Consider the following 25,589-nt stretch of genomic DNA (forward strand, 5'->3'; position numbering starts at 1 on the left):
AAGGGGCTCCTAGGAGAACCCTGAGACCTCCTCCCTCATCTTCACTGCCTCGGTGGCACTCATCCTAGCCTCCACTGCATCGAAATGTGAGTGCTTTAAACGTAAGAGTGCCTGCTCTTCACGAAACTCCAAACCCATGTCCACAGCTCATTCTGTAAAGCCACCTAGACCCTGGTCAGCTTCAGCCCCTTAGGTCAGTAAGCCGCAGCCAGCTCCAGTCATCCATAGAAGCCCTTTCCTTCCTGTGCGTTAAAGACTGTCAGCTCCAGCCTTTCAGTTGCCTGGCAACAAAGCTTGACAGGGAGAAAAATACACAGTTACATTTAAAATTCTAAGTGCAAAAAATACATATAATTTGCTACTAAAGACAGTCATTATGCAGTAATAAAATATAATTTATTACTAAACATAATAAATACTAAACAGTCTATACACCTGGAAAGCCCAACAAAATTAAGTAAGAGACTATCAGGAGCCTAGAAGAGACCTGAGTCTCATTTCCAGTTTCTCTACCAGAAAAAAAAAATTAAAATTCCACACAAGACTTAAAGACTCACCCTATTCTTAGACAGAAAGAAAAATATAGATATCAACTCGTCCTAATCCAAAGCATGAATTGAATGTTTTCCTATGAAAGTTTCGATCAAATTTCCATATAGAAAAATTAATTTCAATAAAGGAAAGTATTGGAAAAATGATTAAATATGAGTCTTACCAAGTACTAAAATGTATTAGAAATCCACATTAAGGTAAATAGCTTGGTAATGGCAAAAGAAATATATAGTTTAGTGTTTGTAAATAAAGAGAATGGGAACTGAGAAAAACCCAGAACCATACACAAAGACAGATCAGAACCTAGGGTAAGACAAAAGTGAATGGTACTTCAAGAACGGGCCAGAACAGCCCAGAAATGAGTTTAAGCCACTATCAGAAGCTGGGAAGGGATCAGGTTCCCTCATGCAAGTTGGCAGTGAGAGGGCAAATGCGTACTCTCTCAGGAGCCAATTTAGCAACATCCATCAAAATTAAAAAACCTTCTGACCCAGTAATTCCTGTTCTGGGAATTCATCCAACAGATACGCATACACATGTTCTAAGAAACACACACAAACACATATTCACTGCAGCATCATTTGCGACATCAGCATACTGTAAACAGTTTAAATACACACCCCCTTAGGGACCCATTAGATAACGACCATAATAGGATCCATAGGATATTATACTCTATGGCAGTCAAGAAAAACCCTAGCCACATATCAGTCACTGGGAAGCTTCTGAAAATCCACAAGATATACAAGCCACACCCAGAGCTATCAAACAGACCTCTAGGGGAGGGGCCCAGTAATTTCCACTTTAAATCCCCAATGAGGGTAAGGTCAGCTGTGGTGAAGAGCCTCGGTGCCAACCATTCAATGGAAAGAAAGCCCAGACTCCATTCCTCAGCAGCATCATGAGCACGAGCCACTTTTCTGAAGGTAAAATGGTGGTGGGCAGTCCTACCCCATGCAGTTTTGAGGACAGTAAAACTCACGTGTGTGCTAAGGAGAGGGTGCCTGGCAACAGAGAGTCGGTGCCAGCCGCTTATCAAGCCTGAGTGATCACAGCACAGTTAGGGGATGTGGCAAAGTCAACAGCCACAGATGTGCTGTGTATACACATGTACTGTGTATAACAGGCCAAGTATATGCACACACGAATAAATTTACCAAAGACACTATGGACAAATCGCGTCCAGGAAGAACAATTCATTTCCATTACATAGTCTTGTAACTTTAAAAAATGTTACCCTTTATCCAACTGTGACTTACAAGAAATAGGACAGAGGACATGCTGAACCAGCTCACAGCTAACAATCAGTAAAATTCACAGTGGCAAGCCCAACAAACAGCCTGATTTTTTTTCTCTTTTTCTTTTTTTAAAAATGGTTCTGGGGATAAAAATAATAAAAATAAATCTTAAAAAGAAGAAGGTGGTTCTGGGGAATAAACCTAGGGCCTTGTTCACTGATTTCTTTTAACAAGGATATTCTGGGGCAGGGGGCAGAAATTGTCAACTAGGAGCCATCCATGTTTGCAGTGTTATCTATAGTCAGATTCCAACAAACCACATTATAGAACATTATAAGGAAACCGAAGTTCAAATACCCGCTGAGGACGTTAGCATAAAATGCTATGAGGCAGAATTTGTTTCACACAGCAGATGACTGAGAGACGTTCTGACAGTGAGCATGTGGGAGGGAGTCCTACACTCTTGTGCCCACTACGGTTCTCCTTCAAATTCTACCCAGCCAAAGTTTTAGGAATTGTATATACTATGTCTTTAGTGCAAAAATTAGCATAAATTATTACGGCACGATTCAAATACAAGTTGGTTGTCACAGCTCTCCTAGACAGGGTCTAAGGTAGCCAGGACTAGCCTCAAGCTCTCCAAGTAGCTAAGGATGGCATTGGACTCCTGATCCACCTGCCTCCTCCCAAGTGCTAGGATTTGGTGCATGTGCCACCATGCCTGATTCATGCAGTTCTGAGGACTAAACCAGAGCTGTGTGCATGCTAGGCAAGCGCTCTACCAACTGAGCTCCATCTCTAGTCCTTAGCTTAAAAGCATCTTTCAGACAGTCAGACGATAGTGTTTTCTTCACAAAGGAAAGCAAATGAATTCATGTCCAGCCTAGTGAAACAGAGCCAATCCAGTCTCCCACAACTCTAGTCCTTCTTAACTTTTTCATCGGAAGAAAGGAAACAGATCAGTGATTATCACTATTTTGAAAAACACATTTTCCAGGTTACTGCACCATGCTCCTACCTCCCCCAGGTCATTTCTAATATAGCTTCAGTGCCCAATCAATCAATCAATCAATCAATCAATCAATAAGCAAGCAAGCAAGCTACTGCTTTCTAAAAACAAAGCCTGTTAAGTCTCTCTATGAAATAAGAATTAAATGAACTGCCAAACAAAAAAATACGAATGCACTGAGCATTACTCCTGCAATCCTAGCAGTAAGAAAGCTCAACAGGAGCTTCTGGCCAGCTGGGGTTAGAGAACTAGATCCTAGCTCAAGAAGAAACTTGCAAGTAAATCAGCAAGTGAGCAAGTACTTTCTAGAAGGCAAAAGTCTTCCTAGCTGTGACTTAAATCAGGTCCTCTGTAGGCCTCTGATGCCTGAGCGTCCTTTAAAAGCAGTGATTTCAAGGTGAGTTTGTCTGCAAAAGGAAACCGCAGGGAAGCTGGGGCTCGGTCCCCAGGAGCTCCACAGAGCTCTGATCTAAGGCAACAGGCAAAGGCCCCTCTCCTCCTAGCTCTCTACTTGTGCCCTCCCAGCACATGCTAGGTATGCAGTACTCACCCTTGTCCACGAGCAAGAGCCACTCCGGGCACGTTACACCCATCAGTGCACAGTAGGAATTCAAAGTACAAAATAATGCTGGAAATTCTCAGGCTATACTCTTCAGCAAAATAGAAAGACATGTCATAAAAGTTTACAAACATGTATTTAGGGGCTGGAGAGTTGGCTCAGTGGTTAAAAGCAGTGGCTGCTCTTCCAAAGAACCTGGGTTCAATTCCTGCCCCCACATGGCAGCTCACACCTGTCTGTAACTCCAGTTCCAGGGGATCCAACACCCTCACACAGACATCCATGCACGAAAAACACGAATATACATGAAATAAAAATAAATAATTTTTTTTAAAAAATAGACATGTTTAAATGTATGCCTATGTTACATACATAGGAAAAACTATAGAAAATATCCCAAAAACATAGTGAGGAGTAGTGAGATTTTCTCCATTTACACACTTGTCTGTTTTCCAAATATTGTATGAGTATCATCCAAAAGAAAAACAAGCATCTCTTTTTTAGGACAAATGACTTCAGTAATGATGGCTAGCCCCTGACTGAGTAATCACCCTATCAGGAACCATGTTAATCAGGTCCTCAGCATTTATTCATCCCTCACAACAACCTACAGGATGAACATGGGGACTTCTGACTATACCAAGGAACTGTCTACAAGGGGGACTGAAGAAAGCCTTAACCAGCAAATGGAGAACTGTATAAAAATAAGCCAAAGGACCCAGCTTTCACAGGTAGTGTGACTGCACCCAGAAAGCCTCAGGCAAGGTCTCACTCTAACAGCCTGCCTAAGAAACATCACACAATGCCATCACGGGCATCAGTGCTACAAAATGGGTGTTAGCATTCCAGAAATTTCTATGTTGAAGCCCTCTCCTCAAGGTGAGGTTACTGCAGCTGGATCTCTGGAGAAGATCAGCTCATGAGGGCTAAGCACTCGTGAATAAGTAGGAGACTTAGAAACAAGGTCCCAAGGAGCTCACCAGTCCCTCTGTGACAGAGGTTCTCAACCTGTGGGTCACAACCCCACTGGGGAGTTGTATGTCATGAATCCTGCAATCAGATATTTACATTACAATTCGTAACAGTAGCAAAGTTAGTTATGGAGTAGCAATGAAATAATTGTATGGTCTGGGGTCACCACAACATGAGGTTGAGAACCACTGCTCTATGTCATGATGACTCAGAAGACTGAGGTCAGCCAGGCACAGAGGCACATGGCTATACAACTAGAAAGTGGAAGCAAGAGGATCAGGAGGAATTCAAACCAAACCTGGCTAAATAGTGAGTTTGAGGCCAGTCTGGGTGATACAAGACCTCTTTCCGAGAAAAAGAAAAAGGGGAAAAACAAAACAATGCTGGTGATAGAGCCCAGTGGAATGCTTATGTAGCACATACCACGGTTTGATCCCAGCACTGCCAAAGCCAACCATGGTATTTATACTGCCAGGTAGTTACCTCTTCCAAATGATGCCATTCCCTTCCCAAGAAGTGCCTAGGTCCCTCTAACACCTAGACACAAAGGACACACTGCCAAAAATATGAAAGCATACCAATGGCTTCATTTAGTTCAATATTCAACTACATGAGCAGCTCCTACATCGTGTAGTTCTATGATGCCCTCTCCCCACACTGCCACTACGCTGCTTCCCTGCACAGGCAGGGGAATGGCTGGTTTGGACACAGGCTTATAGTAATGACTATTCAACACGACAGCATGGGATCACTCATCCAAGAGACAAAAAGGCACTCGGCCCTAGCTCTCAGGGTAACTGTTTCCAGGGAATAACTGATTAACCGATACTCTGTTTGTTTGTTGTATTGCTGTGGGTTTGGGGTGGGGGTGGGGTCTTCCTTTTGTTTATCTGGTTATGGTTTTTCTGGGGTTTTTTGTTTGTTTGTTTGTTTGTTTGTTTTTTTAACATAAGAGTTTCACTGTGTCACTATATAGCCTAGACCAGCCTCAGACTCACCATGCCTACGTGATAATTTCTATCCTTTTTTTTTTTTTCCTTTTTCTTTTTTCACCCCAAGACAGGGTTTCTCTGTAGCCCTGGCTGCTCTGGAACTCACTCTGTAGACCAGGCTGGCCTAAACTCAAGAGATCTGCCTGCCTCTGCCTCCCAAGTGCTGGGATTGAAGGTATGCGCCAGATAACTTATATCCTTATTGCTACTCCCCCCCCCTTCCTTCCTTTATAAGGAATTCTGTTCATGACTTATATAAAGAAAAACAGAACTGCCATCCCAGACCCAACCACAGCTTTTTCCACTGCCTGCAGCGACACCTGCAGGTGGAGAGCCTGAACTGCAGGGCTCTGAGAACACAACCCAAGTTTCTCAACTGGGATGGAGCTGAGAGGAGAACCACAACAGGCAACCTAAACAGGGCGACTAGGACTGGCATGGGAGACGCTGAAAGCTCTATGTCCCTTCTTTCCACAGCTCTAGTCACAGTCACGGGCACGGGCACTGGTCAATCACAACAGACAGAGACTCAAGAGAAACCAAACCGTTTCTACGGTGGACAACCCCCGAAACTCTGGTGTGCTTCACAGTCTTGCACAACCGGGAGACTTCTGTGCCCACGCTTTTTCTTGCCTCTTCTTTGCCTCGCTTCTTACACGGGGCGTCACTGTGTTGCCCAGGCTGACTGGTCTTGCAAGCTCAGGCAATCTCTCCACCACAGCCTGGCATGTCGTTGGAACTAAAGGCATGTGCCACCAAGCCAGGCCTGGAGGAGTTCTGACTTTTCCTTATATATCCCAGCAGTGAAAGTAGGGTGAAGACAACAGTGAGATTTAGGGCAATCGGAGCTGGTTAGTGAGGAGATATTAACATCAGAGTGACAGCAAAATTAGGTCAGATGAACATTGCCTTCAATATTCCCCCTTAATCACCCAAACAATACCGTACCTGTAGCTTTCCGTGTAAAAACTCTACCTGCTTCATTATACATAAGTAAAAATGTATACTATAGCCAGGCATTTGGAAGGTGGAGGCAGGAGGATCACATAAGGTTGAGGACAACCTGGGCTACATAGCAAGACCCTATCTCCAAAGCAGAAACAAAAATTTAAAAATAATTCTAAAAGAAAGAAATTACTAAGTGCCCCCAAAATGGCTCAGCTGGGTAGGCCACTTGCCACTAAACCTGATGGCCTGAGTTCAATCCCCAGCACCCACATGTGCCTGAGGATTAACAAAGAAGCGCAGTACAGTCTGGGCTAAAGCAAATGTCCCTGTCATGGCTGTGATGATGGCAAGACTATTTGACACAAGTCACAAATACATTCCAAAAGAGAGTTCATTGCACTGCTAAGTGAATTATGTTTCAAAAAATACGAAATGACCGCTTCCCAGCCTTTTGGTTGTGAGGAAGTGTTAAACACACAAGAAAACATCCAGTGTAATAGCCAGGCACAGCGGCACACACCTTTAACCCCAGCCTTGCTCCTTATAGACAGAGGCAGACATATCCTTGTGAGTTGAGACCAGCCTGGTCTACATAGGAAATTCCAAGCCAACCAGGGTTACCACAGGGAGTGAGAACCTGTCTCAAAAACCAAACTGAACAAAACCAGAAACAACAACAAAAACACGGTGTATTATATACACTAATGAACAACTTAAAATAAAAATGCATATGCAAACTATAAATATAGTATTTATTCTCCTGTCTTTCTTTCCCCCAGCACTTATGCCAATTTTGGTTAAATAAGCATGTCATGGGACTTTACTGAATCAGAGAGGAGTATCTGTCAATGCTGTATAGATCAGCAGCAAATGTCTGTCTAACATAGGCCATCAGAAACAGCAATAAAACTGTTGGGTGTAGGAAGAGCAAGCAGACAAATCCAGGCATGGGGCACACACCTGCAATCCAGCACTTAGGAGGTGGAAAAAAAGTCAGGAGTTCAAGGTCATCCTAGACTATAAGACCTGTCTAAAAACCAAAGGGAGAAAAAAATATCAGTGCTCAAAATCTCAGGCCCTGTGCTAACCAACTTTGGAAAGAGTTCTCAGAAGGGGAGGTCACCTAGATGTGGTCACCTGAAGATTTGTCTTCAATTATTTTTAACCAACAAAATGCCATATCTTCACATCTACCATGGATAACCAATTGGTAGAGGAACTTAGGATCCAAGGAAAGGACAGTGGGCCTGGACTTTCCATTTTCAGATGTGCAGCTATAGACTGGGATGAGCTGTGATGAGCCGGCTCACTGGTTATACAGGACTGAAGGAGAAGAAGCTGCAGTCCTAAGCCCCGAACGTCAGGACAGCAGAAGTCGACGCTGAGTAGCACGTACAAATCTTCACTCGGAACTCACTACCATGGCAGCATTCTGACTGGCGCTACAAGCAGAAAGCAGCCCACTGGTAAGAAGTTAAAGTAGAATCCCTACAGTAAGGTAGGTATTCTAGTCCATTACTCAAATCAAAAACAAATTCCCTTTATTTATTTATTTTTTTTTAGAAATTATAAAAAACAGTCAAACAAAATTCCTCATTTGTATTTTTAAAAAGATAAAAATAAAAATGAGGGGCTAGGGGGATGGCTCAGTCAGTAAAATGCTTGCCTGAAAAGTATAAAGACCTAAGCTAAGTGTAGTGGTGCACACCTCTGATTTCACCACTTGGGAGACAGAGGCAGGCAGATCTGTGTGAGTTCAAGACCACCCTGGTCTACATAGTAAATTCTAGGTCATCCAGGGCTAATGAGACCTTGTCTTGAAAAAACAAAGCGGGGCGGGGGAATTTAAAGCATAAAGAGCTGAGTTTAATCTCCAGAACCCAAGTCAAAACAAAACAAATCAAAAGTCAGGTATGGTGAAGGATTATAATCCTAGTCCAGGAAAGGCAGACAGGTGGGTTCACTGTCCACCTAGACTAGCCTATTTGGCCAAGTTCCAGGGTAATGAGACCCTATCAGAAGAAGACCAGCATGGAGGCTGTCATCTGATCTCCATGTGCACTCACATACACAAAGATGCACATTAAAGCACTCCTTACTCCACCCACTCTGTGGGAGCTACTATTAATAATGCATTTCTTTTCTAGGCTTTTCAAATTTGGCATTCAACAGTAAAGTATGTATCCTTATTCTCACTTAGCAATAATTATACCATGAAACAACTGTATCTGTCAAAAGTTAGGCCAGAGAAACAGAACTAGCAGCAAATACTGAAAAGGTTTCTAGAAGGCTGGTAAGATGGTCTGGCGAGTAGGGTACCAAAAGTCTGACCACCTGAATTCAGCCCCTGTAGCCCAGACAGTGAGAAGTCAGAACGAAGCGCCCGTAACTTGTCCTTCGGCCTCCACACATGCACCCTGGCACAAGTCCACCCATTGCTGCAGGCCGCAGGAATGTATCATAAGAACTCAGCTGGTTATGGCAAAGTCACTACCTGGAGGGATCAGGGAATTCCTCCAGAGGAAGCCAATCCCAAGGAGTTTTTGGTGTTACTTGGCTTGTTATATATCAGCTGTATTCTGTTATGAAAATCATGTGTGCCTTCATAGTTTTTCCAATTGACTTTCCCCTAAGAAGGGCTAACAATGTGGACTGATCACTCTCTGGACATACACATTCCAGGTATTTGGAGAACAGCCTCAGGAAAGGCTTTCTCTGGAATCAGATTATCTCCCTTAGCCACTTTCAAGGACTACAGGAAACACCACCCAGGTGGGCGCCCAACTTCCGAGGACTAACAATGATAACAGCCCACATGCAAGTCTCCTGACTTACGGTAAATTCCACAAGGAGACACCACCTAGGAGAGGTGGACGTTAAGTAATAGCTTTACACAATTTAGCTCAGACCCTCCCTATATATACCGGGACTTCCAGGGCATAGAGAAGAGAAGAGAAAAGAGAATGGAAGAACTAGATGGGTAAGAACTTGAGAGGAACGAACTGAGATGGGGAAGAACTAGATTGAAGGGCTAGAAGAGAGAACCAGAGGAACGAGATGGAAGATGAGGAAGAGCCAGATGGGGAAGAACAAGATGAGGAAGAGAAGGAGACAGGAGAGGAGCTGATAGGGGAAAGAACTAGATATATGAGAACATAGAAGAGACAGAACTAGATGAAGGAATTAAGATAGAACCTAGAGGGGACAGTAGATAAATATAGAGAAATCAGGCAAGAAAGGAGCTAGACATGAGAGCAGAATAGAAGCTGTGTAGAGACAGATCTATCACAAAATAATAAAGTGTATGAACTAAGGAGTTTCATGTACATAGATTCATTTCTTTTCATCAAAGATTAATTATCAGCTGGTTGTAGATTCTTCCTGGACCCTGGGAGGGGACTATCGAGGGGCTGGACCCCCGTAGTCCCCGATAATGCATACACACACTAAAAAGTAAATAAACAACACATAGCCCCAGGCACGGTTGTGTACATCTCTAGTCCTAGCACTGGGGAGGCAGAGGTCTACATAGAAAGGTCCAGGACAGCCAGGGCTATGTAAAGAGACCCTGTCTCAAATAAATGGGTAGGTGGGTGGGTGGTTAGGTGGGTGGGTGGGTGGATGGATGGATGTAAAAATAAACAAAATCCTTTTAAATATAGTTACATGACTATGGGGGATGTCTACACCAAAAATTTACATAGACCATTGTAAACTCCCCAGAAACTGAGTGCAGATGCTGTCCCCAGAAGAAATTTCTTCTGCTTCAGGGAGTTGCAGCTGATTGATCAAGTCCACTCACATAGGATAGCCTCCCCTGCTTAAAGTCAACTACTACAGACCCTACCCATACCTACATATTTCCTCAAAGCTGGCACAAGTATTTGAGCAACTAGAGACCGTAGTCTTGCCTAACTTGACTAAAAAATAAACTCTCACAATATCCACATTAGCAATCTTCAAGATTACTTTATACACAGACAGGCAAATCATGTTTTATTGCCCTCAATAACAATGTAAGATATTTGTTTCTTTTTGAGACAGTCTTACTCTGTAGCCCAGGCTAGCCTTATACTCTTTATGTAGACTAGGCTGGCCTCAAACCTAAGTGATCTTCCTGTCTCTACTCTAAATATTGGGATTACAGGTATAGACACATGCGAAGACTTTTCTAAATACCTGATCTCTGGAGTGTTGAGAAGACAGCCTCAAATGAACAAATGTTAAGATAGCCTCGCCCCAAAATAAAAGGTCCTAAAGGGACACACCCCTTTTTGTTGTTGTTTGAAACCGGGTCTCACTATGTAGATCAGGAGATCAGGCTGGCTTGAACTCGGAGGTCCACCTGCCTCTGCTTCCAAGTACTAAGATTAAATGTGTGCCCCACCACCCACAGCCTAAAGGTACATCTTAACCCTCCCCCCCCCCACACACACACACATTGAGCTTCAGAAAGTCATGCAGATCTGAAGGGGGAATAAATGCCTCCAAGAACAAAACACTCTTTAAAAGAAGAAAAGAAAATACAGACAAGACATAACAGCACAACACTTGTGTCTAATATCCAATCAAAAGTTACCAGACATGTAAAGAAGCAGGAAAATATCCAAAATAAAAAGAAAATTCATCACCATTAGATCTGCACTACCAGAAATAACGAAGTTCTTAAGAGGGCCTGGGAAGATGGCTCAGCAGTCAAGAGCACTGGCTGCTCTTCCAGAGGACCAGGGTTCAATTCCCAGCACCCACATGGGAGCTCACAACTGTCTGTAACTCTAGTTCCAGGAGTTCCAACACCTTCACACAGACATATATGCAGGCAAAACACCAAGCACATAAAAATAAAAAAAAAAAATTTTTAAGTTGTATTTAAAAAAAAAAAAAAAAGAAAGAAAGAGAGGGCTGGAGAGATGGCCCAGAAGTTAAGAGCACCAGCTGCTCTTCCAGAGGTCCTGAGTTCAATTCCCAGCAACCACATGGTGGCTCACAACCATCTGTAATGGGATCTGATGCCCTCTTCTGGCATAAAGTTTACATGCAGATGCAGATAGAGCACTCATACACATAAAATAAATATTAAAAAATAAATAAAAGCCATGATGGAAAAAAAGAAAGTCCTTTTTTTTTTGTCTTTTTTTTTTCAAAGCTGAGAACCGAACCCAGGGCCTTGCGCTTGCTAGGCAAGCGCTCTACCACTGAGCTAAATCCCCAACCCCGAAAGTCCTTTTTTTTAACCTGTATATTTTTTAACATAATTTTTTTTTTATTACTTGGGAATTTCACCTCATGCTCCCCAATCCTGCTCATTTCCCAGTCTCTCCATATCTGCCCCTCACCCCTGTAGCATCACTGTTAATAGTCTGACCCACCCCTTGAAATCCCACCCCCTTGGCATGGCCCTGCGTCCTGATGTAAAAGCCTTTTTAAGGAAAGAGTCCACCCCTTCCTCTTTCTTTTCTCTCTATTCCCACGAGGTATGCACCCTCTCGCTATCTCTCTCTTTCCCTCTTTCTCTCTCCCCTCTTTCTCCTCCCCACCAAATCAAACTCTTCACTGAGCGCTGTCTGCATTGCATCTCTGTCTCTCACCCGCTGTAGGCACCTTGGCTCTACCTGCCAAAGCCTTCCACACACTGTATTAACAATCACCCCCCTCAAAAGAACATTTTAACAATATTAGTTAAAAACAAACAACAACAACAGCAAACTTCTTTGCTCCTCCATCTCTCCCGCCTCACCAGCACCTCTTCATTCGTTTTAGTGGCACTGGGAGCTGTGGTGTGTAGCACAGTAGTAGACCCTTTTGTCTACTCAGCCTTACTTGCATATGCTTTTGAACAGCAATGAGCTGTTCGTCTGGTTCAGAGCCTCTGGCTTCTGGCACACCAACAACACTGAACCCTTACTGAAACTCCTCCTGGGATGTCGCCCCAAGTCATGGAGATCCTGCAGCTATGGTTCCACAGAACCAGTCCTCTCACACACTCCAACAGGTCATAGATGGGGCAGACATTGGGGTGGGACGACTCAAAGCCCTGGATGTGGGTCTGGGTGGTAGCTGAGCTGGTCAGTCCAGGGCCCTGGGATCGTCTCCCTCAGGCAAGGGGTGGAGTCAGCTCTCCACGGCCCAGGCTATCAGGGCCAGCTCTCTCACACCATCTCTACCTAGTGTAAGGGAAAGAAAATCCTTAAGAGCTTCATATGGTGGCACATGACTGTAATCCCAATACTCAGAAGCCTGAAGCAGGAAGATTGTGAATTCAAAGCTAGCCTGGACTACAGGAAGAACTTGAGGTTAGCCTAGGCTACAGAAAAAAAGAGAAGAAAGAAAAAACACTTTTTTTTAGTATCACATTTCCTCCTCCACTTCTGGACTCCAAACCTTCATCACAGACGGCCCTTTTTCTTTCAGAACTCCACAGACAAGACCAGCTTCCTGTTCTCCATCAACTTGTTTGGCGCATCCAACCTTACTTTCTCTAAACTCCGTCTTTAGCTAGACTCTGCTGTCTTGCCACACTCTGTCTTTACAAAACTTATTTTGCCTACTCAGGAGTAAGTCATTCTAAGTTGTTTACTTTGCTTCTTTCTCTAAACGGAAACTAAACGCCCTCTCCAAACACCGGTTAGAGGACGAGGGGTGGGAAGAAGAGAAGTTGGGAGGAAAGCAGCGGACCTGTCAAGAGAGGACAGGCCGGCTGATCAGAGCTGAGAGCCGCACACTGCCCACTCTTCCCCCGGAAGGACCGGGCGCACTCAGCTCCTCCAGAGTGAGTAGAAGCACACCGTGAGGACACAGGCAAGTGCGCAAGACTCCAGCTCTGCACTCGGCAGCTGCCTGACCCTGAGCTCATTTAAAAGTCACAAGAGCTCCACAAGATGGGTTTAAACAGTCTCACAGAGAAATGAGACACAGAGATGGTTCAGTAGTTAAGAACATTGGCTGCTCTTCCAGAGGACCTAAGTTCAATTCCCAGACACCACATGGTAGTTTCTGATTGTAGCCAACACCCTTGTCCAGCTTCCACAGGCACTGACATGCATGTGGCAAACAGGCACACATGCAGGCAAAGCACCCATACACATAAAATTAAAAATAATAACAGTAGATCATGAGAAGTGATATTGCTTGCCCAAAATATGTTTAGGAAGTAGCAGGGGCAGGTTATGAATGTAGGCCCTACATTAGACTGTTCTTCGGGTACACATCACTCCTTGGGTTGCAGGATTGGAGGAATCATCCATTCAGCAGTGTTCTCTCTCTCTCTCTCTTTTTTTTTTTTTTTGGTTTTTCGAGACAGGGTTTCTCTGTGTAGCTTTGCGCCTTTCCTGGATCTTGCTCTGTAGACTATTAAAGGCCCAGCTGAGAATTGACTCAGGACAATTGTAAGTTACCCTCTGACTGCCACACATGCACTGAGGCACATGCCATACACAATAAATAAAGATTTCATTTTAGCTGACTCAAAGTCTCCTGAGGTAAGGGAATCATGGATGAGTTCCTGAAGAAGGCCCTTGAACCACCTAGATGGAAGGCAGTCTGGCACACTAGTGTGTCTGAGGTGCAGCCTGAGAAAGGGGGTTAAGACACAGGCAAGCCAGGCGGTGGTGGCGCATACCTTTAATCCCAGCACTCAGGAGGCAGAGCCAGGCGGATCTCTGAGTTCGAGGCCAGCCTGGGCTATATAGTGAGTTCCAGGACAGGCTCCAAAAGCTACACAGAGAAACCCTGTCTCAAAAAACCAAAAAAAAAAAAAAAAAAAGACACAGGCAAACACAGAGGAAGGCAAGACCATATGAAGATACAAGATGCTGTCTGCAAGCCACTGATAGAGGCCTTAGAGCAAACAACCCAGAGGACACTTTAATCGTGGGTCTCCAGCCTCCAGAAAGAACTATTAGGAAGTAAATTTCTGCCATTTAACCACCGCCCCACCAAAACAGAACTGGTATTTTGCAAACCACACAAAGCAAAACCCAATCATAGGCAAACTTATCCTTGGCAGAGGAAGGAGGACACTGCAGAGGAGCTGCTCCTACCTGGGGAGCACAGGGGGTTCCTTAGGGCCTTCGGGAGCACTGCTAATCGTTCCTGGAGCCTCTGCCTCCTCCACGCCATGGGCCGCCTTGTGCTCGGGGCCCGGGGGGCCTGGGGACTCCAACTTCTCTACTTCTGCAGCAGCATCAATCTCCACCTCCTGCACTGGGACCGGCACGGCTTCCTTCTCGGCTGTAGCAGCTGCCACAGCCTTGGCCTCTTCTTCCTTCCTTCTGATTTTCTCCTCAAGTTCCTTCTTCCTTTTCTCATCGTCCTGGCGAGCCATGTGATCAAATGTTTTAAAGACCTGAATATAAACACCAATCCAGCAGTGAGTTCACCTGCCCCCATCACAGCACACCTCACATAGAAAGAACAAATCTACTAAGGACAGAATTAAACAGCAATAAACCAAAGCAAAAATGGACATGCTCTACAACTTCACCAAAATCTGGTAGGAACGGCTCCTCCTCAAGAAGGTTCCAACACTGACAAAATCAAAAACCAGTCAAAGTTAACAGTACTTGTAAGTCCAGAGGGTGCAGAGCTGAACAGCTCTAGTTGTCAAGACTTTACCAACCTTGCCAGCAATGTGAAGAACACACTGTCCTGGTACTGTGGATCCATGACTGCACCAGCAATTCAGACTTAAAAAGTGAAAGATGGGGCTGGAGAGATGGCTCAGCCGTTAAAGGCTGGGCTCACAACCAAAAAAAAAGTGAAAGATGGCTGGGCAGTGGTGGCACACACCTCTAATCCCAGCACGCGGGAGGCAGAGGCAGGCCGATCTCTGTGAGTTCGAGGTCAGCCTGGGCTACAGAGTGAGTTCCAGGAGAGTCAGAGTCAAAACTACTTCAGAGGAACCTTGTCTCGAAAAACCAAAAAGAAAAAAAAAAAGACAAAAGAAAGATGACGGGGAGGTGGTGGCACATGACTAATCCCAGCACCCAGGAGGCAGAGGCAGGAGGATCTCTGTGAGTTAGGGGCCAGCCTGGTCTATAAAGTGAGTTCCAGGTCAGCTAGGGCTGTTACACAGAGAAACCCTGTCTTGAAAAGAAAAAGAAGTGAAAGGTGAAAATGTAACTCAACTTCAGTCTACAAAATGCACTCAGACTACTGCTTACCAGACTCCTGCTCCCCTTTCTGCCAGGACAGCTGAGAGGACATAGGAATGAGTACTCAATTCCATCAACACCCACTCTGGGCCTACAGTGTGCAAGGTATGCAAACTCACTCCCAACACCTGGGACTTCTCACACAGATTTCCCAAGATCAGGGCCTGACAGGTCTCCTTTGGCATGCAGACACACCCTTAACCTTTTCTGGGACACAGTCACATCCGTGAAGGTGCTGGGACCACTAAACAGTTACATCTAAAGGGCTGGGGATATAGGTCAGTAGAGCGCTTGCTCAGTCATGGGGGGGGGGGGGGCAATGGGTTCCGCCCTCAGCACTACACGAGTACAGACTCACAGAGAGGAGGCCTACCAAGAGGTGAGCATCTTAGAGCCCTGATGCCCTGTCACAGACGGTAGTGGGAAGGAGCATTTCTGAAGTAAGAAATCTATAGGAGGAGGAGGATCAGGTGCTCAACTGGCCCTTAGAGAAGGAGTATGTCTTCCATAAGGGCCACTGCAGGAACCGCCACAGCTCCAAGAGCAGGATCACCAAGAAAAAGCAAGAGGCCCTGCATGAGGCAGCGGTAGAAAAGGCTGTGGGAACGACCTGGGACAGGGGTGGGGGTCACCAGCTTCCGAGGGCCAGGATACCGTAAGAATTCACCAGCAGTGTCTGGGTACCGCTTGGAAGACAAAAGTAAGCCAGGGCCAACAGAGAAACCCTGTCTCTAAAAAACCAAAATGAGCTAAGAAGGGGAAAAGTGAGATGCCTACACCAGCAGCACTGTATTTGCTTTCTACTGCTGTGATAAAAACATCACCATCAAAAAAAGCAACCTGGGGAGGAAAAGTTTATTTGACTTAGAGGTTACAGTCCATCATCAGGTGAAGCCAAAGCAGAGGCCGGAGTAATGACACCCACTGACTTGCTCAGCCTGCTTTCTTATACACCCCAGGACTACCTGACCAGGGTGGCACTGCCCACAATGGGCTGGGCCCTCCCACATCAATCACTGTTCAAGAAAATGCCCTGCAGACTTCCTCAACTGAAACTACCTCCTTCTATATAACTTGGTTTGTATTGAGTTGACCAAAAAGAAAAAACAAAACAAAACAAAACTAGCACATACACCAAGAGTCCACTCCCCAAAATATCAGCAGGAAGCTCTCAAGTTCCACAAAAACACATCCAAACTTTCTCTGCCTATATTCACAGAGACCCTGGGTATCACTCTTGGAGAGAGGAAGTCACAGGAAGGAATCTTAGGATCTGAATCAGAAACAGAAAAACAAGCAGAAGCCGGGCGGTAGTGGCCTTTGATCCTAGCACTCGGGAGGCAGAGGCAGACAGATCTCTGTGAGTTCAAGGCCAGCCTGGCCTACAGAGCAAGCTCCAGGACAGCCAGGGGTTACACAGGGAAACCCTGTCTCAAAAAAAAAAAAAAAAAAGAAAGAAAGAAAGAAAAGAAAAGGAAAGAAAAAGAAAAGGAAAAAGAAGCAAATGAGTAAAATGAGCTAATGCTGTGTGGGTACTACATCACTCTATCTGACTGATATTTCACATCACACTCCCCTACCAATACTGAACCCACCTTACAAGCCTCTTACCAAAAGCTTTCTGTAAATTAAAAAAAAAAAAAGCAGTTCCTTGAGATTCACTATGATCTACCCAATGAAAATATTCAAGAATATGTACCTTTTTTTTTTAACAATTTGACAGGGTTTCTCTGTGTAGACCAGGCTGTCCTGGAACTCACATAGATCCACCTGCCTCTGCCTCCCAAGAGCTAGGATTAAAGGCGTGCACCAATCTGAGTGAAAATTTGTACTTTTTAAGTTTTTTGGTTGGCAGGGCATGGTGCACATGCATTTAATCCCAAACTCAGGAGGCAGAAGCAGGCAGATCTCTTTTCTTTTGAGATCTATATACTGGGTTCCAGGCCAGTCAAGGCTACATGGTTAAGACCCTTTCTCAAAAATAAATAAAATTTTAATTTTAATTTTAAAAAATCCAAAAACTCACATCAGTTTAAAAGGCTCTGTTTCCCAGGGTCCAGAACAGTGAACATAAATACTTGTTTGAAAGTAGATACTGAAAAGGAAAAAAAAGGCTCTTGTTCAAGGCTGACCGTCGAGAATAACCAGGGGTGGGGGGAAGGGGTGAGGACAGAAAAAAAACTCTTAAACCTTTGCTTAAGACTGTTCCAGTCAGGCAGTGGTGGCACATGCCGTTAGTCCCAGCACTTAGAAGACAGAGGCAGGCAGATTTCTGTGAGTTTGAGGTCAGCCTGGTCTACAGAGTGAATTCCAGGACAGCCAGGGTTACACAGAGAGACCCTGTCTAGAAAAAAAAAAAAAGACTGTCCCCTTGGCCTCAGTGAAACCCAGTGCCTTCACTGTGATTGGTCCCCAGCTATCCTCTACTTTGGGCTCTTCGTCAGACCTCACCATCCCTCCATCTCCTGCAATAAATATCCAGTTCCTCAATTTCAACAGCTTATAGGTCAGAACTAGTCTGCAATATCAAATTCAACTAAGTCTAAAAACTAAAAAAACTAACCCCAGCCTCCCAATGCAAGCGACAGTGCAGTAAATGAACGTCACTGTTCCAGTCACCCCGATCTGGAACCTCGGAATCTTTGATCCATCCTTCCCCTTCCTCTGCTCCTGCTCCCGACCTCCAATACAACGGTCACCACACTGTAACCTGTCTGTAAGAGGTGGCTGTTTTATAACGTTACAGGGTAAGAAAATGCATTACCTCTGTCGGTTCATCAGATAAACAAGAACCAAGCCCTCAAATTGTGTTAAAGCTAAACTAAGATGTACTACACCAGAAAGTCAAACACCAGCTACCTCTCTACAACCAAAACAGAAGTGTCCGCCCAACTATGGCACAGTGAAATGACGAACCAGGAGGACGGGGAATCAGAACACTGAAGTCATGAGCTCCAGCTATGAGGAAATAGCTGAGTGAGGTTCTTGTCCCACCATTTACCCTTGTTGAACTGACACATCAAATTCAGAAACTGTGGCGATCAAGGGGCCAGACTTCATTATAAAGTGACAGAAGGCTCCATTTCAGCTACCTCTCACACTCTCCAATTACTCAAATGGCACCTGGGCCACACTGATGAGGCTGAACAGTAACTCTCAGTTTCCATTCTGAAACTGAGCCCCAGTCGCGAACCACCCCACCCATCACCTCACCATCAGGTTGATAGTTACTAGAACATGCTAAGCTTCGCTTTCTTCCACTGAGGAACTGAAGAAAGTAACACCTGAGAAGCCCACAGACCGGAGTAAAACTTCAGAAGGTAACGTGAAGCCCTTGGTAGGTGCCAGAGAATCAGATCCTAACAGGCAAGCTTGATGCTCCCCTCAATGCTTGTTGTTGTTGTTGTTGTTTTGGGTTTTTTTGTTTTGTTTTTCGAGACAGGGTTTCTCTGTGTAGCTTTGCGCCTTTCCTGGAACTCACTCTGTAGCTCAGGCTGGCCTCAAACTCACAGAGATCCTCCTGGCTCTGCCTCCCAGATCCTGGGATTAAAGGTGTGCACCACCACTGCCCAGCGGTTTTGGTTTTTTGAGTTTTTGGTTTTCTCTGTGTAGCCCTAGCTGTCCTGGAATTCACTTTGTAGACCAGGCTGACCTCAAACTCACAGAAATCTGCCTGCCTCTGTCTCCCGAGTGTTGGGATTAAAGGCATGCCAAACCACACACCTGAAATACTTTTAATCTCACCAAAAATCTAACCTTTCCTACAAAATTTTCTCAATTTCCTATCATCTCTATTCCTTCCTTCCAAACAGCCCTACCACACAAACAGAGAGCTAGCAGAGTTCTCTATTACCCTCTGTGCTTTATTTTCTGAACCATGTATGAGTAGACGGGCCATTATTTAAATACCCACATCATCAGAGCCTATATTACAGCTGAGTGTTAAATATGCTCATTAAGGCCGGGCGTTGGTGGCGCACGCCTTTAATCCCAGCACTCGGGAGGCAGAGCCAGGCGGATCTCTGTGAGTTCGAGGCCAGCCTGGGCTACCAAGTGAGCTCCAGGAAAGGCGCAAAGCTACACAGAGAAACCCTGTCTCGAAAAACCAAAAAAAAAAAAAAAAAATATGCTCATTAAATGTTTGCTTATTACTACACTCAACAATGTCAACAATCCCAGCTCTGGAGAGTCAGAGGAAGGAGGACCATAAGTTCAAAGACATCCTGATCCACCTGGCAAGTTCCAAGCCAACCAGGGCTACATAGCAAAACCCTGTCTCAAAATAAAACAACTTTAAAAAGGCGTCCAGACAACTTCAGTCAGTAATTAGTAACGCTTCAAAAACAATTTAATCTGGAACTTACAGATTTGAATCCAAATGTAAATTGCATCATCATTTCGATTGTATTCGACTTCGTAGGTCACTGGCAAGCGGCCACACCCACCAATCAATACATACCGGTCATTCTTGCCACCTCCTGAGCCCGGGAGTTCTCAAATATTCAAATTTCTGCCGCTGTGAAAGTCCTTCCCCTCCCGCCCGCACGGTTTGAATACAGCCTAGCAAAATCCACTGCACCATTCTGGGAATGCCCACCGGATGCTCAGAGGCCCTCAAAAGCAGGCTGGCAGCTTCCAACACCTAAGAATGTCCCGCACAAACCCAGGCTGTTCCCAAAGCACCGCGCATCCCTGACAACGGATTCGCGCTTCAGATAACGCCTGACCATTTACACAGAATCACCTAATCACCTTTGGCACTCCAGGGAGAACCGCAAAAGGTGAAGGGCTGGGATGAGGAGTGGCGCTGGTCAGGGGCGTAGGACGCGAGCCAGGGGCAGGTCTTGCGCCGGGGAAGTGGAACTGAAATAAGATCTTGCAAGGACCCCAATGGTCCTTCGCTCCCCACCTCACCTGCAACACCAGGGCCTGCGCGGCCCCGGGCGGGAAGCCCATGCGGTCCGAAGGGTGGCGCAGCAGACGGTAGAAGTCGGTCTTGCGGTAGAGAAAGCCGAAGAGCACGCGCAGAAAGTCCTGGACATTGCCCACGTGCTGCAGGATGCCCAGCAGGGCCTGGTCATAAAGCTCAGCAGCCCCGGGCTCCATGGCTCCGCTGCCCGAGGGACGCGAACTCAGTGGGCACCGCCTCACACTGGCCAATTGGCCCCTTCCGGCGTGCGTGCCTAACGGCTCCCCCGGACAGCGAGGACGCAAAACTTCCGGTCCGCGCTTGTGATTACCGACGGTAACAAATTGTCTGCCTTGCAGCGCTGCTGGATCTCCGCCGCCGCGATATCTGCCTAAAGGAGACTGGTATGTACTCCAGTGTGGTTCCTACACGCAAAAACGGCCGCAGTTGCGGTGCAGAGAGAGCTTACCAGCCATATTTGAAGAGGGCGGAAGCATTGGGTGACGGCAATATGACGTATTCGCTGGAGATGTTGTCACGTGATCTGGGAGCCTTTCTTCTTTCTGGATAAAATTCCTGCCTAGGTATCCCGGGCGCCTTCTCAAAACCAGGGCAACCACGTTTTGTTTGTGAGCCACAGAAAAGGAAAGGAATGTTATTATAAGGTTGTATAAAATTTATATTAATAACAGAGCTACGAGTGAGACTCAGAATGTTGAACCAGAAGAAATTCAAGGTGACCTGAAAGGATAAGAAAAGTGAAAAGCTCAACGAAGGAAAAAGAAGTATGGCATTGTAAAATGTGTATGTCTGTATCTGCATGTATAGTATGTGCATGTGTGTGTATACACATGTCATTTGCAATAAGTGATTGTCAGAATACTACAAATGAGTATAAAGCAGATTCAAAGATTATTTTGAGGCTCTGAATATAGACATTTTAAGAAAACATTTGTGGGCCCGGCGATGGTACCCCACGCCTTTAATCCCAGCACTGGGGAGGCAGAGCCAGGCAGATCTCTGTGAGTTCGAGGCCAGCCTGGGCTACAGAGTGAGTTCCAGGAAAGGCACAAAGCTACACAGAGAAACCCTGTCTCGAAAAACAAAAAAGACAGTTTCTCACTGTGCAGCCATGGCTTGCCTGGAACTCGCTGTGTAGACTAAACTGTCCCCAAACTCACAGAAATCTGCCTGCCTCTGCCTCCCAAGTGCTAGGAGTAAAAGCAAATGCCACCAACAGAGCAAATTACTTATTTTATTTTTTGTTTTTTGTGGTACTGGGGATCAAACTCAGGGTCATGAGCTTGCTAGGCAAGTGCTCTACCAGTAAAGGACATCCCCAGCCTGAATATGTTTTGTTTTGTTGTTGGTTTTTTGTTGTTGTTGTTCGAGACAGGGTTTCTCTGTGTAGTCCTGGTGCCTGTCCTGAAACTCACTCTTTAGCCCAAGTGGGCTTCGGCCTTGAACTCACAGAGATCCACCTGCCTCTGCGTCCCAAGTGCTGGGATTAAAGGTGTGCACCACCACCGTCCAGCAAATCCAAAGAACTTTTATGTCTTACTCATCATTATTCACTATACTGAAAATCAATGCTTAAATGTATTAATTTGTAAATAATCATATACACATATCACATGTCAACATACTTTTTTTTAAAGAATATATTTTATTCTTTGACAATTTAATACATGTATACCCCAATTCCTCCCTCCCTCCCCAGCCCACCATATGTATGTTCTCCTGCCTCTTTTTCTTTTGTTCCCCCCCCCTTTTTTTTTTGAGGTAATTCACTGAGTCGAATTAGCGCTGCTTGCTGTCAACAAACTTTTGTTTTGTTTTGTTTTGTTTTGTTTTGTTTTGTTTTCAGAGCTAAAGACCAAACCCAGGGACTTGAGCTTGCTAGGCAAGTGCTCTACCACTGAGCTAAATCCCCAACCCCTTGTTTTGTTTTTTAAGACGGGGATTTATTGTGTAGCTCCTGCTGTCCTGGATCTTGCTCTGTAGACTAGGCTGGCCTAGAACTCACAGAGATCCTCTGGGATTAAGGATGTGCACCACTATTGCCTGGCAAAAAAAAAAAATTTAAAAAGAAATAGTGTCGATGCTAGAGAAATGGCTTCATGGTTAAGAGCACTTGCTCACATGTAAAACGTCCATGCTAATGTCAGAAATCACCTTTGCTCACTCTCCTACCCCATTCACTGAGGCAGGGTCTCTCAGTCAAACACAGAGTTTGCTGCTATGGCTAGTCTTGGCCAGCCAGCTTCCTCTAATGATCTCCTGTCTGCCTTCTGAGACTGGAATTACAAGAAACCATTGATCACTAGGTGGTGGTGGCACATGCCTTTAATCCCAGCACTCAGGAGGCAGAGCCCGGTGGATCTCTGTGAGTTCGACGCCAGCCTGGTCTACAGAGCGAGATCCAGGACAGGCACCAAGACTACACAGAAAAATCCTGTCTCAAAGAAAACTTTAAAAAAAAAAAAGAAAAGAAAGAAAGAGAGAAGGAAGGAGAGAGAGAGAGGGAAGGAAAGCATTGATCATTACTTGGATTCTGGGGTCTGAATTCTAGTCCCCACACTTGCATGGCAAGTGCTTTAACCACTGAGCCATCTTCCCAGCCACTTTGAATAACTCTAATATCTAAAGTATCACAAGGAAGAGATCAGAATTCAGTCAGAGTGGTGCACATCTGTCATGCTAGCATCTGTTTGTAGAAGCAGGATTAGAAACTGAATACCAACCATAGCTACATAGAGTTCTGAGCCTGAGCCACATGACACTCTCTTTCAAAAACAGAGAATCAAGGAGAAATAGAATACAAAACAGGAGGGAAGGTTACTTATGAATGCATTTGCATGAATTGCCCATTCAAAAAGCAAAGAAGATTATTTAACAATAAAACAAAGTCCTTAAGAAAGCTGGGAGATGCATGATGGTCTGAAACAATGTTTGTCTGTATTCGGCATCCGAGGATTAGCAAGAATACACAAGTAGCGCAGGAAGTATGCGGATAACTGTGCCATGAAGACAACATTTCTGACTAAAGGAGAGTGGGGAGGGGGCTCAGTTACTGAAGTGCTTTCTGTTCAGCCATGAGGATCTGCGTTCTGATCATGATCAGGGCACGTACTCTCTCCCCACAGCCTCTCTCTTTCTCTGCAGTTTTATACCCATTGAATCCATTCCGTGCTGCCTATGTGTGCAAGGGTGTGGGACCATCTACTGGAACATGGGTAGCTTCTCGGGGCCTGCATCCCTGGAGAAAAGTGACTATGTAGCCATCAGTTGCCAATACCGCCACAGATAGGGGTGACACTTCCCTCATCCATGCTAAGATTTGGGCTGGCTTGATCCTACACAGGTCTTGTGCATGCTCTCCCAGCCCCTGTGAGTTTGTGAGTGCAGTGGCTCTATCCAGTGGCAAATACTGATTCACTACAGTGGTCCACTCCCTCTGGCTCTTACAGTCTTTCTGCCCCCTTTTCCACGACGATCTCTGAGCCTTGTAGGGAAGGGATGTGATGTAGATATCCCACTTAGAGTTGAGCATTCCGAAATCTCTTATTCTCTGCCTGTTGACCAGTTGTTGTTGGCTGTATTCATCACCACCAACTTCAAAAAGAAGCTTCTCTGATGAAAATTGAGAGATGCACTGATCTATGAGTATAACAATAAGGACTTGGAGGGAAGTCTGTAACTGTCCATTTAACGGAATAATACTAGGTTCTCCCTTATGGCCTATGGTCTAGTCAGCTATAAGTTTTTAGCCCAGTTTATGGTACCAGGCATGTATGTGTTCTACCTTACAGAGCTGACTTTAAGTCCAATCAGAAAGTGGTTTATTGGGGAGGGGGGTAGAAATAGCTCAGCAGGCCGGGTAGTGGTGGCAAATGCCTTTAATCCCAGCACTCGGGAGGCAGAGGCAGGTGGATCTCTATGAGTTCGAGGCCAGCCTGGGCTACAGAGTGAGTTCCAGGAAAGGCGCAAAGCTACACAGAGAAACCCTACTCAAAAAAACAAAAAAAACAAAAAAAAAAAAAAGGAAAAAAAAAAGAAATAGCTCAGCAGTTAAGAGTATTGCTGCTCCTTGCAGAGGAACCCACATGGTGGTTCACAATAGTCTGTAACTCCAGTTCCAGGAGACCTGATGCCCTTTTCTGGCATCCACAGGCACCAGGGATGCACATGGTACAAATACATAAATGCAAGTTAAACGTGCATATACATCAGTCAATCAATAAATAAATGGAAAGGTTCATTTTTAAAAATTAGAAATTGGTTGGTTAGTCCCACAAATTTCATGTCACTATTGCACCTGTGGACGTACCTTGCTAGGCCATTTATAGCTGGCTAGGGTCACAGCTGGATATAAGACAGAGTGGGATTTTCTTCCCCAGTAGCAATGCATAGGACAGTTGATTTGTCTTTTTTTTTTTTTTTTTTTGGTTTTTCAAGACAGAGTTTCTCTGTGTAGCTTTGCGCCTTTCCTGGAACTCACTTGGTAGCCCAGGCTGGCCTCGAACTCACAGAGATCCGCCTGCCTCTGCCTCCCGAGTGCTGGGATTAAAGGCGTGCGCCACCACCGCCCGGCTGATTTGTCCATTTTTATTGCTAGTGTGATGTGACATGCAGATACTTTATTTTGATCCAAATGACCCAATAGCTGCTCTCATGCCATATACTTGAATGGTCTGTTCTTCCCTGATTTGAAATGTCCATGTTAGCAGAATCTATTTTGTTCTTCAAACCCATTTGTTTATCCTGCAGCTGTAGAGCTGTAACAATGTGACTTGTGAGATTCAACCTCCATTCTGTAGCTGATCTCCTTTAACCAGATTTCCCATCCTTCCTGGCCTGCCAGTGACCCTCTTCAAGATCAACTAGTAAAGTGAGGGAGCTGGCAGCCCGGAAAGTAGAGAGTAGGTTCCAGAGATGCTGGCTCCTCTCCATCTACCACAGCTGCTCCTCAGCTAAATAGGAGCTGGACACAGGGAATGAAAAAGCTCAAAACATTCATCTGGAATGTTCCTTGGCAATCTCACCCTGGCAGAGCACCTTTTCAGAGCTGGTAGTTTACTGAATGGGTCCCTCAATCTTGAACACACCCTGGGATTCTCCAGCAGGTTCTCCAAATATAACAAAACATAATATTTCCATAAATCAGTCCCCAATACATGTATCATTCATTGTATCGTGTGCAAAAATTATCCTTAACCCCGAGGGAGCCAGAACAGGACACGTGATGGAAACACCAC

At 45.1% G+C, this 25,589-nt stretch overlaps 1 protein-coding gene across 3 annotated transcripts in view; it reads right to left on the reverse strand.

Moving 5' to 3' along the window:
- Nudcd3 (NudC domain containing 3) overlaps positions 1-20,826 on the reverse strand; it is a 97,032-nt gene extending 76,206 nt beyond the window's left edge. Inside the window, exons 1-2 of one of the 3 annotated variants that reach the window (XM_006972997.4) lie at positions 20,337-20,826; positions 14,310-14,614 (exon numbers count right to left, since the gene is read on the reverse strand). In XM_006972997.4, the coding sequence (XP_006973059.1) occupies positions 14,310-14,614; positions 20,337-20,528 (497 nt within the window). In that variant the 5' untranslated portion in view covers positions 20,529-20,826. The remainder of the gene's footprint in view (positions 1-14,309; positions 14,615-20,336) is intronic. The other 2 variants (XM_042285646.2, XM_076545881.1) reach the window with 2 other exon arrangements.
- Between the last annotated feature and the right edge of the window lie 4,763 nt (positions 20,827-25,589).

The sequence above is a fragment of the Peromyscus maniculatus genome, chromosome 10, assembly GCF_049852395.1.
Source record: "Peromyscus maniculatus bairdii isolate BWxNUB_F1_BW_parent chromosome 10, HU_Pman_BW_mat_3.1, whole genome shotgun sequence".
Classification (NCBI taxonomy): domain Eukaryota; kingdom Metazoa; phylum Chordata; class Mammalia; order Rodentia; family Cricetidae; genus Peromyscus; species Peromyscus maniculatus.